General features: G+C 38.7%; 1 protein-coding gene across 1 annotated transcript in view; it reads right to left on the reverse strand.

The window, feature by feature from the left end:
• Positions 1-16344, reverse strand: part of TP53BP2 (tumor protein p53 binding protein 2) — a 46810-nt gene that overhangs the window by 12381 nt on the left and 18085 nt on the right. The window contains exons 2-10 of the mRNA XM_082758274.1: positions 14778-14925; positions 10282-10395; positions 8301-8380; positions 7274-7375; positions 4616-4790; positions 3061-3242; positions 2504-2668; positions 1860-2097; positions 84-212 (exon numbers count right to left, since the gene is read on the reverse strand). Coding sequence (XP_082614400.1) covers positions 84-212; positions 1860-2097; positions 2504-2668; positions 3061-3242; positions 4616-4790; positions 7274-7375; positions 8301-8380; positions 10282-10395; positions 14778-14925 — 1333 coding nt within the window. The remainder of the gene's footprint in view (positions 1-83; positions 213-1859; positions 2098-2503; positions 2669-3060; positions 3243-4615; positions 4791-7273; positions 7376-8300; positions 8381-10281; positions 10396-14777; positions 14926-16344) is intronic.

Raw genomic sequence — 16344 nt, forward strand, 5'->3', positions numbered from 1 at the left:
TTTTTACTGAGGCATTTAGGAAAAACAGATGTCATTAACTTGGTTGTTCATATTTTATTTTAGCCGAGCACATAAGAGCATACCTTGACCTTCACCAGCCACAATTCCTTTTCCTGAAGTTAAGGCTGATCCTTGAGTAACATGATTGTCTGCATTTAAGCTATTCCAGTCAGCAGCAGACAGGGAAGGTTTTGAACTGGGGACCACAGAACCTAGGAGAGAACAAATGAAACAGGTTTGCTCAGTCAGATAATGACAGGACAAGGGGGAAGGGTTTTAAACTAAAAGAGGGGTTTAGATTAGAGGCTAGGAGGAAATTTTTCACTCAGAAGCCAGTGAAGCACTGGCACAGGTTGCCCAGAGAAGCTGTGGATGCCCCATCCATGGAAGTGCTCAAGGCTAGGCTGGATGGGGCTTTGGGCAACCTGATTTAGTGGGAGGTGTCCCTGCCCATGGCAGGGGTGTTGGAACTAGGTGAGATCTTCAAGGTCTCATTCAACCCAAGCCATTCTATCAGGTTATGCTAAGATACTGCTTTGTTGACTTATTAATTACAGGATTTTGTTTTGTTTGTGTGTTTTTTTTTGGTAGTACTCAGGTCTAGACAGTATACAAGTATCACGCCCAGGTTAACTGCTACAAAACCTATCACTTAAGGTACAGTTCATTTCAGAGAATCATTCAGGTTGGAAAAGACTCAAGACCACCAAGACCAAACATTCACCTAACTTGCCAAATCCACCACTAAATCATGTCCCTGAGCACCACAAATACACATCTCAAACACCTCTAGGGATGGCGACTTCACCACTTCCATGGGCAGCCCATTCCAATGCCTAATCTCCCTTACCATGAAGAAATTCTTCCTGACATTCAATCTAAACCTGCTGCGATGCAACTTGATGCTATTTCCTCACATCCTGTCACTTGTCACTTGAGAAAAGAGGCCAAGAAACCTCTATACTGCTTGGACCAGAGCTAAAATCCATTCCAGTAGTTTTACAATCTAAACCTAGATAAAACAAAATTGTTCCCCATCCTCCAGCAGAGCAAAAGAAACCTGGTACTTCATAAACATTTGCTAACACTGGAGAGAGGGGAGGGAGAGAAAGGAACAAAACTGGTCTACTAGCACAGCCTCCGTTTTTCCTTTTGGGAAGATTTGAGTTTCTCCTATCTCCCTGTTGAAAAGCAAGTCTGAAAGATATCACAGAAGAGATATCTGCATCTCTCCAGCTTCTTCTGACTTTCACTGAGCTGAACTTTATCTCACAGGAGGTAGATAGAGAAGCCAGGTAAACCTCCATCAATGCTCAAAGCAACGGAGGCCAAGCCTTACATCACTTGTTGAATTTATGTCTCTCTATACTCCTGTGTCACCAACATGTCAGCAAGCTTATTGCTATTTCTGTGCTGCAATCAACTACAAGAAATGTTGTAAAGAAGGCAACGTTCGTTAATCTTTTACATGTCACTTCAAAAATGCATGATCAGAAAACTTGGCTTTGTTAGTTGTTAATCATGTCTGCCGTAAGACTGTCTAGAAAGTCAAACAAACACTATTGTACAGTTTTTAGGAGAGTAAGAAAAACACAAGGGATCACTAATTTATAGAAGAAGCCCCCTATGTTCTGTGCAGTATAACAACTCTAATTATTCACTGGGACAATTACTTAATTTATAACGCATTGAATCCTATAGCCTCAGTGTTTATAAAATATATTCACTGGATCAGGCAAATTGCAAGAAGACTTCCACATAAAATAGTATTTTGTTTTAAAAGAAAAAAAAATCAGGGCTGGTAAATTAGAAGAAAATGAAATAGTTCTGGAGAAGAAATCTTAATTTCAAGCTATTACCTGCAAGAGCTTTAGCTTGTGAACTGCTCCCAGCTCGCATGTTTGGCAGAGTTTGTGTTTTTAGAGGACCATCAGGTGCCTGCAAAGTTTGTGTCCCATCTGAAAACGCTGGCTTCACCAGAAGTTCAGGTCTGGAAGCAATACGTGGCATAGTAGAGGACTGGATGTAAGGACCAACTGCTGCCACTCGACTTGGAGCAGAAGCCACTGGCTGGGGTAAGTTCCCATCTGAAGAAACCTTAAAACATTTAAGGGAAAAAAAAAAAAACAAAATTATGCTGCAGCTTCCATGCATCAGAAAGTTAGAGCTAGAAGTCAAAAAGGATAAAGGAAGTGAAAAAATATATTCCAGTATAAAAAATGAAGCTTTTTTTTAAAACTTTAACAGATATAAATATGATGCAGTAATAACAACAACAAAAAAGATTCCATGACAGCATAAAAAGACTTGTCTGTAAACAGTAAGTAGGTTAACATCAATGTACCATGAAAAGTACTTTAATAATACAAGAGTTCCACCACAAACAGATAAAAATCACAATTCTAGCATCTGAACAGCCCTCCCCACAAGCAAGTTGTTACTTCAGTCCATATGTGCCACAAATAATACATACATATTTTTAATTAAAACATCCAGCACTTACTGGTACATTCTCTTTCTGTTGCAGAGCTGCCTTTTTCTTCCAGAGGCGCTCCCGCAGCTCATTAACACGCTTATCCATGACTGCCACCTCTGAGTTGCGCTTGTTCAAACACTCCCTCTGTTGCTGCAGCTTGGCATTCTGCTCCTGGTTCAGTTTGTTCCTCAGCTGAATAAATTCATGGTGGAGGGGGGTGGGGAGAGGACAACAAAACCAAAACAAATTAACTAAATTAACTTTCAGGATGAAGGACAGGAAACAGCTACAAAGGGAAAACCCTTCTAAAAAGTCAAGCCTTGCTTGCAAACTCCTGAGATTATAATCCCCTGAGAAAATGCTGGGTAGTCTCCAAGCTGTGCTCAGGGAGGAGGTGCAGACTGAAAACCCCATCCCCTGCCTGCCTCGAGCACAGTGCCTCCAGTCCTCCATCTGCAGCACCTGGGCGACTGCACAGCTCTGCCCAGAGTGAGAGCGTCGGGATCTCTTCCCAGCAAGGCAAGAAGCGACCTAACCAACTTTCCACCCTTCAAGCTGTGGGTCACCCACAAGCCCTGTGTTACCTGCAGCTCCTTGTACAGGCGGTCGAGCTCGGCTACGGCTGACTGGTTGTCGTGGTAGCCATCAATCCGGCCGTTCTTCAGCATCTCCAGCTGCCTGGTGAGTTCCTCTACCTTTGACACGGCCAGCACTAGCTCACGCTGCTTTTGCTGGAACAGGCTGTTCATCTGTTCAATCTCCTCCACTGAAGAGGGCGAGAGAGCACAATAGTCGCCCTGAGAAACAGCTGAGCGTGGGCTGCTTCCCAAGCAGCACAGCGGGGGCAGAGAGCGCCCTGCTGTCCCCTGGAGCAGCGCGGCACAAAGGCTGTGGCCGGCTGCTGCAAGCCCAGGGCCTCTGGCAAACCAGCTCTTCCTTGCGGGAGCTGCACATGCAAACTTGGTAGTGAGATTATGGAAATCCCAGCTACTTAAAGTACTCATTGGGGGGGTGTTGCTAAAATTTATGTAACGCTCAGATTCCACAAGAGGACATTCACTCAGCCACAAGGCATATATATGATGCTTATAACTCTGAATTTCAGTCATAGGGAAGACAAATGACATAATGATAAAACACTCAAGCTGTTACATTAAACAAAGCCTTTTTAGAGTTTACTACACACAGCTGTCATCAGCTGTTCTTACTGTCCAAAACTGTTGTATCTCAGAACAAAACCCAAAGCAGTAGCTGTTCAAGCAAGTGCCAAGACCAGACCTTCTGGGATGGTGCAGGGAAGCATGATCACACATGCTCTCAGATCTCAGCTCGTGTCTTTTGTGTTACAATGTGGTGCTCTTCCTTCAAACTGAGTTGTATCGAACAAGATAAATATCAAACAGATAATGCATTCTCCCCACAGAAAATCTTTTGTTTTTATCTGGAAAGCACTACACCATTTTTATCTTTTTATTCTAATAAAGCAGTATATTTTCATTTCAGTGCACATGAAAATGTCAAGTTCTGTATGACACAGACACAGAGGTAGGAAGAAAAGAGAGGCAAAAGAACGTATGTTGACATGAAGTCTGAAATAAAATATTTAATACTGCATCAACTTGCTGAACTGCAATCACCCAACTAGTACTGTAGAAAGACAGACACCAGTCTAATTTTTGTAACTGAAAAGAAAATACACAGCCACTTTGGTCATTAAGTTACCTCCTGCGTAAGAGGCAACACAGGTAACATGCCAATCACATCTTTTTTTTTTCAGGCCAAGAAGAAAATAGCAGTCTAAATATATGTGTAGTTTTAACATAAAGAGTGGAAAAAGTTACTGTGGTACACAAACGTATTCAAGTAAGGAAACAACCTACACTGAAATTAAAGAGCAGAAACACTAGGCTCAAAACAGGCTAGAAATGCACTTATGGGATATTTTGAAATATGATAAGAGAACACTTTTTGTTCTTGGTCATTCAGGAGTGCTCTTGCTAAATGTGAGATGTGAAAACAAAGATTAATTTTTCTTGGAATACTGCAAATACCTCATCTAAATCACTGAAATCACCACAGATTTTAGACTTCCAAGAGCCATGCTCCATGAAAAATCACAGCCTACTTTCTCCAACTCACCTAACTTTCCATTGCTGAGTCTTTTTTGCTCCACGTGCCCTTTCAGTGCTCTCACTTTCTTAAGTTTGGCTTCCTGATTCTCAGCAATTTCCTTTAATCGCTTAAGTTTTTCCTGTTCAGCAGCTTGCTGTTGCTGTCGCTGATCTTGCTGTTTGAGGAATTTCAGACGCTGTTCCTATAGACGAGATAAGGAATTTATTTACTTACTTATTTTTAAAAAGAAATTATGGTAAGGTATTGACAGCAACAGTGTCAAAACTTGTATACAATTGCCATTGCAGCTCAGATCATCAGTTGCTACAGCCCAGTATCCTGACTTCCCAGAGTGACAAGGAGAGCCTGTGAGAACAGGGCAAGCACCTCCTGATACCCCAATACATGTGCCCCAATACCATCCTCCAGGAACCACCATTCAGTAATGCGAGAGCCTCCTGAAACAAAGCCATGTCTAACAGCCCTTAGTACATTTTTCTTCCATGACATTGCTCAAATCCTTTTAAGCTAAGAAAAAAAAAAATAGCATTTACTTTCCATGATGTTTTCGAGTTTCATTTAATCACCACTTTTTCTTCAGTTGCCAGAACTAGTGGTTATTTCCTCTCTACCTTCTCCATGCTGTACGTTACGCTTCTCTATCATATGCTACATTTAAACATGACCTATAGTCATTTAGATATTGTATATATATATAAGGTATTCCATAAATTATTGATCACTTGTCTCACTCTTTCTACTTTTTCCAGTTCAGTTAGAACTTCCTTTAGCTGGGGAATGACTGCACAGCAAAGCTCTGAAATTTTACCATTTCCAGGTAATAATCACCAACATCACAAAACAGAATTCAAGACATAGGAAAACCTTTATAGTGACCTAGCCCCACTTACACAACAGACATCATCTCAATGGAGAGAATTCTTCTCTCCAAGAGTGTACGAGTAGTGTGGTGCACTATTAGTCTCCATATATATAGAAGTCTATAGTTCAGAGCTAAAAGAAACCACTAGATCACCTGTAGATGATCCTGTAAGTACTAGCCGTATTTTAAGTTACTGGCTGATAGATATGACTGTCAGTTCTGGAAATTATAGGTTATTCCAGTAGTAGGAGAACTACTAAGACTTTCCCAAGCATCCAGCCAAAGACCAACAGACACAACTTTCAGCGGCTACTAACATTAGAACATTTCCTCCAAAAGAAAATATAAAAACTAATTTGTGGGGGGAAAAAAAAAGAAAACAAAACACATACCAGTCATATTTAGAAACATGGGTTCTTGTGCATTTTGATTAAAAAAGAAAAGCAAGCTTGCTTTCCAGAGAAAACCAGGCAGCACCTGCAGTATCTGCACTTTATACAGTATATGCTATGTTTTCCCATACAGGAAAAAGAGTCAAAAAAATATATATATTACAGCCCATGTCTAAAAAGAAAGTGTCTTTTTCCTTCTGAATCTATTTTTAATACTGCATCTGATTTCAGAAGGCAGGAAAGTGGCAATGGAAAGCCTCCCTTTAGAACAAAAGAATGAAAAATTAATGAAGAATTCTCCAGTGGGACAACCATAAGGCCACTCCGCTTGCTACCAACCACAGGCAACAGACACCTACCTGATGGGTGGCCATCCATCATACTCAAGCTCTTAACTATTTATTTTTATTTTTTTTATGTCTTGTATGACTTCCTTTACACCAAGCGTATAAAACGTTTGTATTTCTGGTTCTACATATACAGTGACTACAATTTCAGAGTTATTACAGAGACCTCAGAGCTATCTTACAAAGATTATCTTACTTTCAGAGCTATCTTACAAAGACCACGTTCTATTACCATCACCTGAGTGAATCAGCCAAGAGAGACAGGGCTTCCAAGAGAGGAAAAGGAGTGAGACAGGAGCCCCAGCAGCCGTCTTTGCCACCAAAGCACATTCTGAAGGGCCTGGGAACTCATCTACCCAGATAGTTAAACGTTCCTTAGGATGGGCTTGCGTGTAAAGATTCTCTGCCAACAGCAGCACTGACAGTGGTATTTTCAAGAGTAGTGTGCAGCAAAAATGCTAAAGCCAAATACAAAATCCATGCTACCATTCTGCAGATATGTTCAAAATATTTTTTTCCCTAAACAATTCAGGAGCAACCCGTGTGCCATCATTAGCTTTTCTGTTATTGTTCAGCAAGCATTTTATAAATCACTGTCCTAGTTATTTCTATCACATGCACACCATCTTTTCCAGACAGTTGCCCCAGGAAACCAGGCACACTGAACTCTATCAGTAAAAAGCGAGATATCATTACAGGACAGCATTATACCCAGAAACAAAAGCATTGTTCAGTGATCAAGCTGGTGAATGGCTGGTCACCACACTGAACAAACAGGGCTAGCAGAGGCGCCAGGATGAATGGCAATATTAATGCTATACGCTCCATCATTTTAGTAAGCTATTGGGTCACTTCAATCACTGGTATTATTTTAATCTTTTACTATGGGATATTTGTACAGATTGACTTTCAAATTTAAAAAGTGGGAGCCAAAGAAATGGAGACACCTGTTTAAAAGAGGTGGGAAAAAAAAAACAACACACAAATCTCTAACCCTCCCTCTACCTCATACAACTCCTACTGACTTTGTTCTTGGCTGTAAACAATCTTATTCCAAACTCACCTTGTTAGCCAGCATTTGCTGTTGAGCCTCAATTTGTTGCTGCTGACGTGATGCCATTTCCTGAAGTTCAGCCAGTGTCATATCCATCCTTGGAGCGCTGATCTGTCAATGAAAATCCAGAGCATTCTAGAATCTCAAATTGGGCTAGCATGCAATTCAATGGAGCTACTGCAGAAAACTATGTTTAAAGTCTTTAAAAATAGTAACAACCAAGTATTCGATCGAATAATTAGAAAGAAATGGCATATTTCTACTTTAAAGAAATAACAACTTTTAAGCCTTTACAGATGCGTGCCTCAATCCAGCAACACACGTAAGCTAACATTCTTGAAAAAATAATATTTCCAGCAAAATACCAGCAGCGTTTTAAAGTGGCGTTTCAGAGCCATTTATAATTAAGCTCAGCATGACTCAGCTTTGACTGACTGAGCCCAGAATGATCAGCCCATGGCAGGATGGATTGGTGGTTACAGGTACACCATTGCAATTCAAAGCACTTCTACTTAAGTTGAAGAAACTGGAAAATTTAAATTGGGGATGGGGGACATGGGGAAATCAAAGGTAGTACTATTACATTAGTCATCTGTTCATGTCTTTTCTTAATCTAGATTCTATCACATAGCCATAATTGTATCTTCTAGAGCAAGAACAAATGACAGACACTAAGACACTAACTGGTTTCAAATTGAAACCTTGAACTATGTCAGGCCATTTCTCTGACACCAAACTGAATGTGGACAGAATCAGTGAATTGAAGAAGAGAAATGTGAATGGGAGTAGAGAAGGGAAAGTGGTGCTGAATTTGCTGCTCTAAGATCACTCATACAAACACATATCTGGCAGCTAACAGATCTCAGAGAGATCTTAAGAACTGAAAACAAGGGCAATAGCTGTTAGAGACTTCATGTCTATTTTAGAGCAGTCATTAGAAATCGTCTCTTAGTTTCCAGGGTAGGGTTTGCACAAGTATCTTAAAGGAAGGGAAGCCTCTGTTTTTGCTGTGCTGTCCATTACATCAAGCACTTACTCCATTCTCCATTCTTCGATCACCAGGCACTTTCACACCATTTCTTTTTAGGGATGGATCTTGAGACCTCTGCCCAGTCCCTAGATAGAAATTCAGGATAACATAAACAGTAAGACATTTTGGGATTTTTTTTATCCTTTTAAACATAGCATTCAAATATAAAAAAAAAAGGAGAAAAGGCTCAATAATTCTTCGTTTATAATCTGAACTGTTCTTCCCATGTTCTTATCTCTAAGATAAGTTTAAATGATAACACAAGATATTTTATGAAGGGGCTGCTGTTCAATGTCGACATTTATTTTAAACCATAAAGCTGTTCAAAAACAGACAAACAAGAACAGCTTAACCAAAGGTAGGCTATTTCAATATTTCTCTTGTGATCAACAGGCAGCTGGCCCCTCCTAAGTCTGCATTAGAAAAGCATTGTCACAAAACTGGGTTGCCTTCTGCAAATGACATTGCAAATGGCTAATTCAGAGAGATGCATTTGGACTAGTGTCTTAAAACCAAGCATCTAGATGTTCAGGTGTTGTGTTGGTTTCTTTTTTTAAACTGTCTCACAAAATAACATGAACAACAGTTACCAGTCACATAACATGAAATATGCACCATTTAATCTGTAGTTAATTATTTGCACATAGTGTAAAGTTTAATATCACAAAATGTTTTCATTGTGACAGTCATTCTGACAGGAGAGATGCTACTTAACTAGAATCCTACTTAAATGCTTCCATCAAATCACATACAAATCGTGCTTAGATGCCTAAAACTAAGCTCACTAATTTCCCTGTAGGACATACATGCACTACAGGATGAAGCCATCTTCTGTTAGCTTTTTGCCTAGCTGAGCAAATCCCTGCAAGACTAATAAGTGCAGCAGAGCTCCTAACTATTCATTTGGTCCCTCTCAAACATAGTGCTTAGCTATGTTATGGACAATAAAATGCTTATAATACTTATATTAAGAGTACTAAGTACATTGAGCTTGAAACAAAATAAAACCTGACAATTAAACTGTGCCATAGCATGTCTACTATATGGAAGTGGCATAGCTTTAACTTTTAATGAACTCATTCCATCGTCATTACACATTTCAAACAAAGATATGTTCAGCTATTTTAAAATACGCTGGGTACAATGCCACTTAACACAAATAAAATGTTTCTGAAACATGGGAAGATTACTGAAGACCAAAAGGAAAAGTGGAGGAGGAAGAACCCAACAGACTGATTTAAAGGTAAATGTCTTAAGGATTCTTCTACTGAATAGATTAATATGGGATATATGGAAAACCTTGAAAAGCAAAATGTCTTATTTTTTATAGGATTCAAACTTAAGATTTACAATGCAGTGTTATTTCGTTTGTAGAGAACTTGGAGACTAACCATTTTGCTTAATTATATTCCTGAAACTAATACAAATGTTTTGATTGTGGGAGAAACACCAAACAACTCTACTTTTTGATAACTATGCTAAGTTTATCCCCCCTGTAAAATATTATCCAGGTGAAACACACTAAGCTCACATAATAAATGACATTACCAGAAAACAATGTAGTCACTAAATTAAACGGCAGAGATTTCCATTTTTTTAGGAGATTAATCACAGACCTCTAGATATTTAACTCTGGCTAATACATTTAAACACAGTATGCCTCTAATACATTTAAATACAGTATGCCTTTGGATGCTATGGTAATTCTGAGCTCTAGAAAAGCTACTAACTTCTCCATTCATATATAACATTGCCTAGACCAGGCAAGAGAGGATGAAGTCTTTACCAAAAATGATTAAGAACCCAAAGGAGAGCAAACAGTAAGAGCAGTTTGCTGTTACTAGCATTCCCTATTCATAAGAAAATAAAGGTCACACCAGAAAGGGTTGTGACACCAACATAAAATATATTCATGGTGTTCCCTTAACCTTGAGGAATGAAATGAAATTTTACTTCAGCAAATGAACCAGCTGAGACCAACACATACCTGATTCCCAGCAGGGAGAGCGCTCATGTCGAAGAAAGAAACGAACCTCACTTCTCTGCATCCCAAAGCGCTGCAAAATATCCAGCATCCGTTCATTATCGGCTATAGGACGTTCTGAAAGATAAAAAGCCAGCTTACTATTTCATCCCTATGTAGCTAGGGCATGTAACAAAACAAAAATATCTGTCCATCATCTTTCATTCCAGAACTGTTATTACTGAGGTTCAGTGTGGTCCTAACCCTTGCCCTCATCCAAGGCATTTCTAACTTTTCTTTGGCTCTGCACCACACCCTTGCTTCTGAAGGTGAACCAACACTTTTGAAAAGTAGATAGAGCCCTTTAGAAGTCTAAAGGAAGGAAAAGCTGATGCACCATTGCAGCCCAAGGGAACACAAATAGGCAATTCAGAGCTATTGGCTCAAGTGCCTTAGTTTTGTATTTGCAAATCACTGTACCCACTCACCACCACAGGAGTAAAACTGGTGGACCTGTTGCCCTACTTTTGTGGTACCTCAAACTTACTGCTCCATCATTCCTCTTCAAGGGCTCTTCACCCCAGTTCCTACAGGTGCCAATTTGCTTTGTGAGACAACACAGTGACTCAGGTAAGAACCAGCTATTCTTTTCAGACAGTTGAGATAAAGTATCTTAAAGTTACATGCATGAGTTCCACTGAATTGCTTTTCTTGCTCTTGTTCCCAAGTTCAGGATTTAGTCCCACCTTAATTTTTAAGCTTTACTCTTTGCCTTTCAATATCACAAAAATCCAATGGGAGCCTAAGCCAATGGCCTTCATTTACTGACACTCCTTTTCTGTATCACTGTTCTTTCAATTTTTACACACTTCATAGCTGAGCATTCACAGGCAGGATATAATTAAATTACTTATTGTCCTTCAGATATTTACATAAAGGCAATTGCTTTTGTTCTTCTAAACATTTTAACATATGTTTTTATGCCTATTTTAAAAGTGATTGCAGCTATGCAGTTGACTAATATGTTATAGAGGTCAACTTTACATAGTCAGGATATTGTCAGTATCTGAGAGGCTCGTGATCAGGTTAGATCCATTTGCATGGGGTACCAGATGGACAAGAGACATTCAGAGAAACAAGGCAAGCAGACAAAGACTGAAATTAAATACCACTAGTTCCATTTGTTCTGACAACGGTTTTGTTGGATATTTCCTTTCATTACTTAGGCAAGGGAATAAGAAAAAGAAGAAATCAGAGTAGAGTTCATTCATATTCAGTAGAGAGCCTTTCAAAGCATCTACCTTAATAAAGAATAATCATTTCACGGACAAAATTGTTCGTGTTAAGAATAAATATTTTCACTTTCATAAGAAGAGGAGCTACTAACACGTTTGCAGCATGTGAAGAGCTTTTTTCAACATAAAAGGGTTTCTTTAAATGAAATAAAAGTGCTGCAGCTGTGCTCAAGCAATCTAGGAAGAAAAATTTCTGGAGTCACTGTCAAAAGAGATTAGCTTTACAGAATAAGCAAGTAGGTCACTGTTACAGAAGAAGCAATCTCTTGGCAGTTACTTGTCTAGACAGCTAAAAAAGCTCTTCATCTGCTAAACCTTAATTCCCCTCTCTGAGAAGAAAAAAAAAAAAAAAAAAAAAAACAGTGTGACTGTCAGATTTCCATCTTAAAGAATATACAACAGGCTTATGAGATAGCTTTCTAGCAGCTAGGCAATACTTCAACTGAAACTCTATCATCAAGGGAGATGCCCTTTACCCAAGGATTCTGTCAATACCACTCAGTGACTTCAAAGGAAGGTCAATGATATTTCCAAATACCAAACAAAACTACATTTGAAAAGTTCAAGAAGAAAAGAAATTATCAAACCTCAGTTTTTATACCCTGCCCCTTTGGAGGGGAAACAAAACAACAACAACAAAAAAAAAAAAGACAAAAGCCTTTACATATAGAGACACACTTTTGGCTGCTTTCTGTGGTCAAGATAGTCATCTAACAGAATTCTGATGATAATAGAAAGATCAAGAAAGCTTGCTGATACTCATCAAATTTCAAGCAAAACTGGGAGGACAGGGAAAGCAGTAAACTTGCCCTCATTCAGCAAACTGAGTGCCTCAAGCTAACTTTCAGCAATGTTTCAAACTATGTTTAATACTGTCTGACAACAGAAGCTAAAATTCCTCAGCATGCATCAGGAGGGAGGGACAAGCTACCTCAGAACAATGTTAGTAATTGAAGTCCAAGCATTCATTTTTCAGCATACATCTTCCATTTCTACCTCATAAGGATGGCTGGCATGTGCCATGTTTATTTTAAAATTAAGTTTAACTTGTTCAGTGTAATAGAAGCCACAATACCATCTTGGCAAAATGAGACAGTGAATTTTGCTGACACCTACAGCAAAATAAGGTAAAGTTGAGAGCATTTTTTTTTCCAAAAAAATAAATCCAAAATATAAATTAAAATACAGTCTGCAAATGATTGCTGGTGAACGTTACGCAGATGTTTAAGAAAGGACATTTTTTATTAGAAATACACATATGCTCCAGCCAGTAGTCAAGTCTTGATGGCATATGATTTTGGATATACATGCACCGGTGTCCATATAAAGAAGTATATAATTAGTCAATATGACAGGACCAGTGAAGGGAACAGGAGTAATTTGATTTCTAAAAGGAGTGCCAATATTTTTATTGTATAAACAAACAATACTTTATTGTTTGTTTTTTTTTGGTCTTGTGACAATAAACTGCCAGTAACCAATAATAACCAAATAACATAATGAGAATAGGCTTTGCAAAGAAAAGAAATTTTGCTAATCTCCGAAAAAAAAAATTCTACTTCACTTTGTTTCTGTATTCCATTCTATTTTCTTCTATCTCCTCAAGTACCAGAGAGGCTGACAACTTGATTGTGTAACTGTAAACAGGCTGTCCTTGACATATCCTTCACAGGCACCTCAAAAGCAGGTCAAGAAGCCAGGTATGGGAAAAAAAGTGAGAAACTGCTCACAGTTCAGTAGAAGTCCGACTTTGGTAAGGAGGTTTTGGGGGATACTTTGGTTTTGGAGGACATTTACTCTTTTCCATCACAACTTTTGCTCTATAATAGAGCATGGAGCTAAGACTAACCATAATTTCAGAGTATGAAACTACACATATATACATGTACACCTAAACCTTTATTTTACTTGTCTTCCATTGTAGAATTTGAAACTGCGTTGATTTAGACAGACCTGGACAGAGACATACAGTAAAACCACCTTCCTAAAATATCTCTTTCCACATTGGGTTGTGGTTTTATTTTACTATCATTTATACAGAAAAAAATATTTTATTTTCTTTATGTCTTTTTAAGAAGGAAAAAAAATCTATTGTATTTTTTAAAACTTAGAAGTATCAAAAACATTACATCTGCACTAGAAACGACTAAAAATCAAGAGACCAGACTCGAGTATCTCATGCAAATTATCCATCTCACCAAAGACTTCTTTAAAGAGGTATAGGCCTGAGACAACAGCAGAGAGACAGGAACTTTTATTCTTATCGTCTAATTATTTTATAATTTTTTTAAAGCATCTCAAAATAGCTGGATCAAATAACATAATTTTTCATGACTTAAAAATCCTGACAGTGATTCATCTTTTCTACACCTCTGTGCAGCTACCAGGATCTAATGAGTACCATGGAGACAAGAGATAAGAGTCCCTTCCTATTTAAGCCAGACAAGTTAGCCCTACTTCAGCTTTTGAGTTGCTTGTTGACATGTTCTTCAGTCCCAACAAAGCACTACAAGTTATGGAGACCTGAATTTCCAAAACAAAAATCAGCAAGAACACAGAAAAAGAGTGGGGCAGGAGGGAGGGAAGAAAACCAACCACAAACATAAAATCCTCTTCCACCAGCTCAACAGACAAACTACTTTACTGACCTGTCCTCATCTCATCCCTCCTATCCGCTATGTATCTTCTTTAGAAAGTATTTCATACTTTGTATAACTGCAGCTGCTTCTAATAACACTCCTTCCCTCCCAGAATCAATTAATGCCATCGTGAACAACAAAGTCAATATCTGAAAAAGGAAGTTTTCCTTTGCCAAAGCAATTGAAAATGTCTATGGAATTTAGAAGACCGTCTATTCCATAGAACTAACAATATTTATCACTCCAAAAAGCCCACACAACCCACTTTGATTATACCACTGGGGAGAAGAATAAATGAAAAACAATTCCCCTACACCCTTCACAGACTCATTTGAGTTGGAGAAGAGCTACCTGCCCATGTAAAAGAACATCCACATGCTTGGCTTTGCTTCTTTTATTTTCAATCATTTTTTGTATGTGTGTACCTTCCTGTAGATGTGTTATTATACACCAGTTTGATGAAGAGATTAACAAAAATGTAAGGCAGACACTCTCTGGGACAGAACCATGTCTTTCAGGTCTCTGTACCCTACGACAACAGCAGCAGTGAATGCCCAGCAGGTGACAAAGCAGGAGTTTAACCTACCTGAGCCACACCACACTTCAGCCAGGTGGCACTCACTTTCACCAGGCTCCTTGCACAGCTCCACCACGTCTCGGCATGTTGTCTCTGGGGTGACTGGCACCTCTGTGAAGTGTTGTTCATTGTTGCTGAGGTATACTGTCAGAAACATCTGGAAAAGACAAAGACAACAGCATACATTAATTTAGAACACAAAACCAGGCAGCATATCGAGGGCACAATTTTCATTAATTGCATTATTTTCAACATAATAGTACCATTCATCATGAACTACTGTGCATATTGAATTTCAAAACAAACCCAGATTTCTTTTTCAGGTACAAGCCAGTGAGATGTTAGAAGTAATCCTCTGCACACTTCAATTATGTTACTGAAGTATTTTTTGTTTGTTTGTTTAACTGGACCTTCTGCTCCTTCCTTTTCTTTTAAGGTAATGTTATCATATTTCTTCTACCTTACCATACTTAAATACTACACATCCATTTGACGCGACAGACACCTAGAGTTCAGAAATTTTCTTTATTGTGAAAAACAAGGGAAGTGACATCCGTGGAAGATGACTGGACCTTCCAAAAAGGAATTGGCATCAATTTGCACTTCCATAACACTTGGCATTAAAAAGTTTCTCAGAAACACAAGCTGACTTGCCCTGCTTAGGGACATGACTTAGTGGTAGACTTGACAGTGCTAGGTTAACAGTTGGACTTGATGATCTTAGAGGTCTTTTCCAACCAAAACAATTCTATGAACACAAGGTGTTCCCCCCAGGTGCCACTAAGAGGAAAGCAGTGCTATTTTACTTGGCTTTCTCTTCACTGCTGTAGATGGATCCTTTATCTTGGGTTGTTATTCTGTATAAACACACCACACAGCTAGGTGTTATTCTTGCTCATGTCTTTCCTGACACAACTAGAAGACACACATTTTAAGAATTAGTTTCCTTATTTAATCTTTGATAAAACATATTGATCACCAGTTACCTTGCTGTATGCTATTAATATTAAACATCCAAAGTTGAGCTGCTAGCTAAAAATGAACATCAATTTTCTTCTGAAATCTATTCTGAACATCAGGATCAAGTGCCAGCTCATCATGTAACTCCCAGCATCATAAAAATCAGCTAAATGTCTCCAGAAAGCAATTACTCCACTACAAATTTCAAGCAAGAGAAACCTTATCAAAAGGCTACACAATTCAGCCTTTTCCACACAGATGGAAAACCTGTCTATGCCAGAAAAAGGCACAAATATAACGTTAGAGAATCTTTGTGTCTCCTCATTTTTCTAGAGGGTAGAAGGGGCCTACATCTTCATGAACGATGGTTCAAAGGTCAAAAAAAGAGTCTGATTCAAACAAGGCAAGAGAGATGCATAAAACGTTCTTCTAAGTTTAAAGAAGAGGTCATTGCTACAAGCAGTTATGCTGTGATTTTGTGGGAATACTCTAGAACAAGTCATTTTTGATGAAAAGTGGAATTTAGCCCATTGTCTTCACAGTTTTATGAAGCTCCCCTCAGTGACTCCACCAGCTTAGAAATGCAAACATCTCTCAAGCCTCCAAAGCAGTGGTC

The sequence above is a fragment of the Aythya marila genome, assembly GCF_965140915.1.
Source record: "Aythya marila genome assembly, chromosome: 3".
Lineage (NCBI taxonomy): Eukaryota > Metazoa > Chordata > Aves > Anseriformes > Anatidae > Aythya > Aythya marila.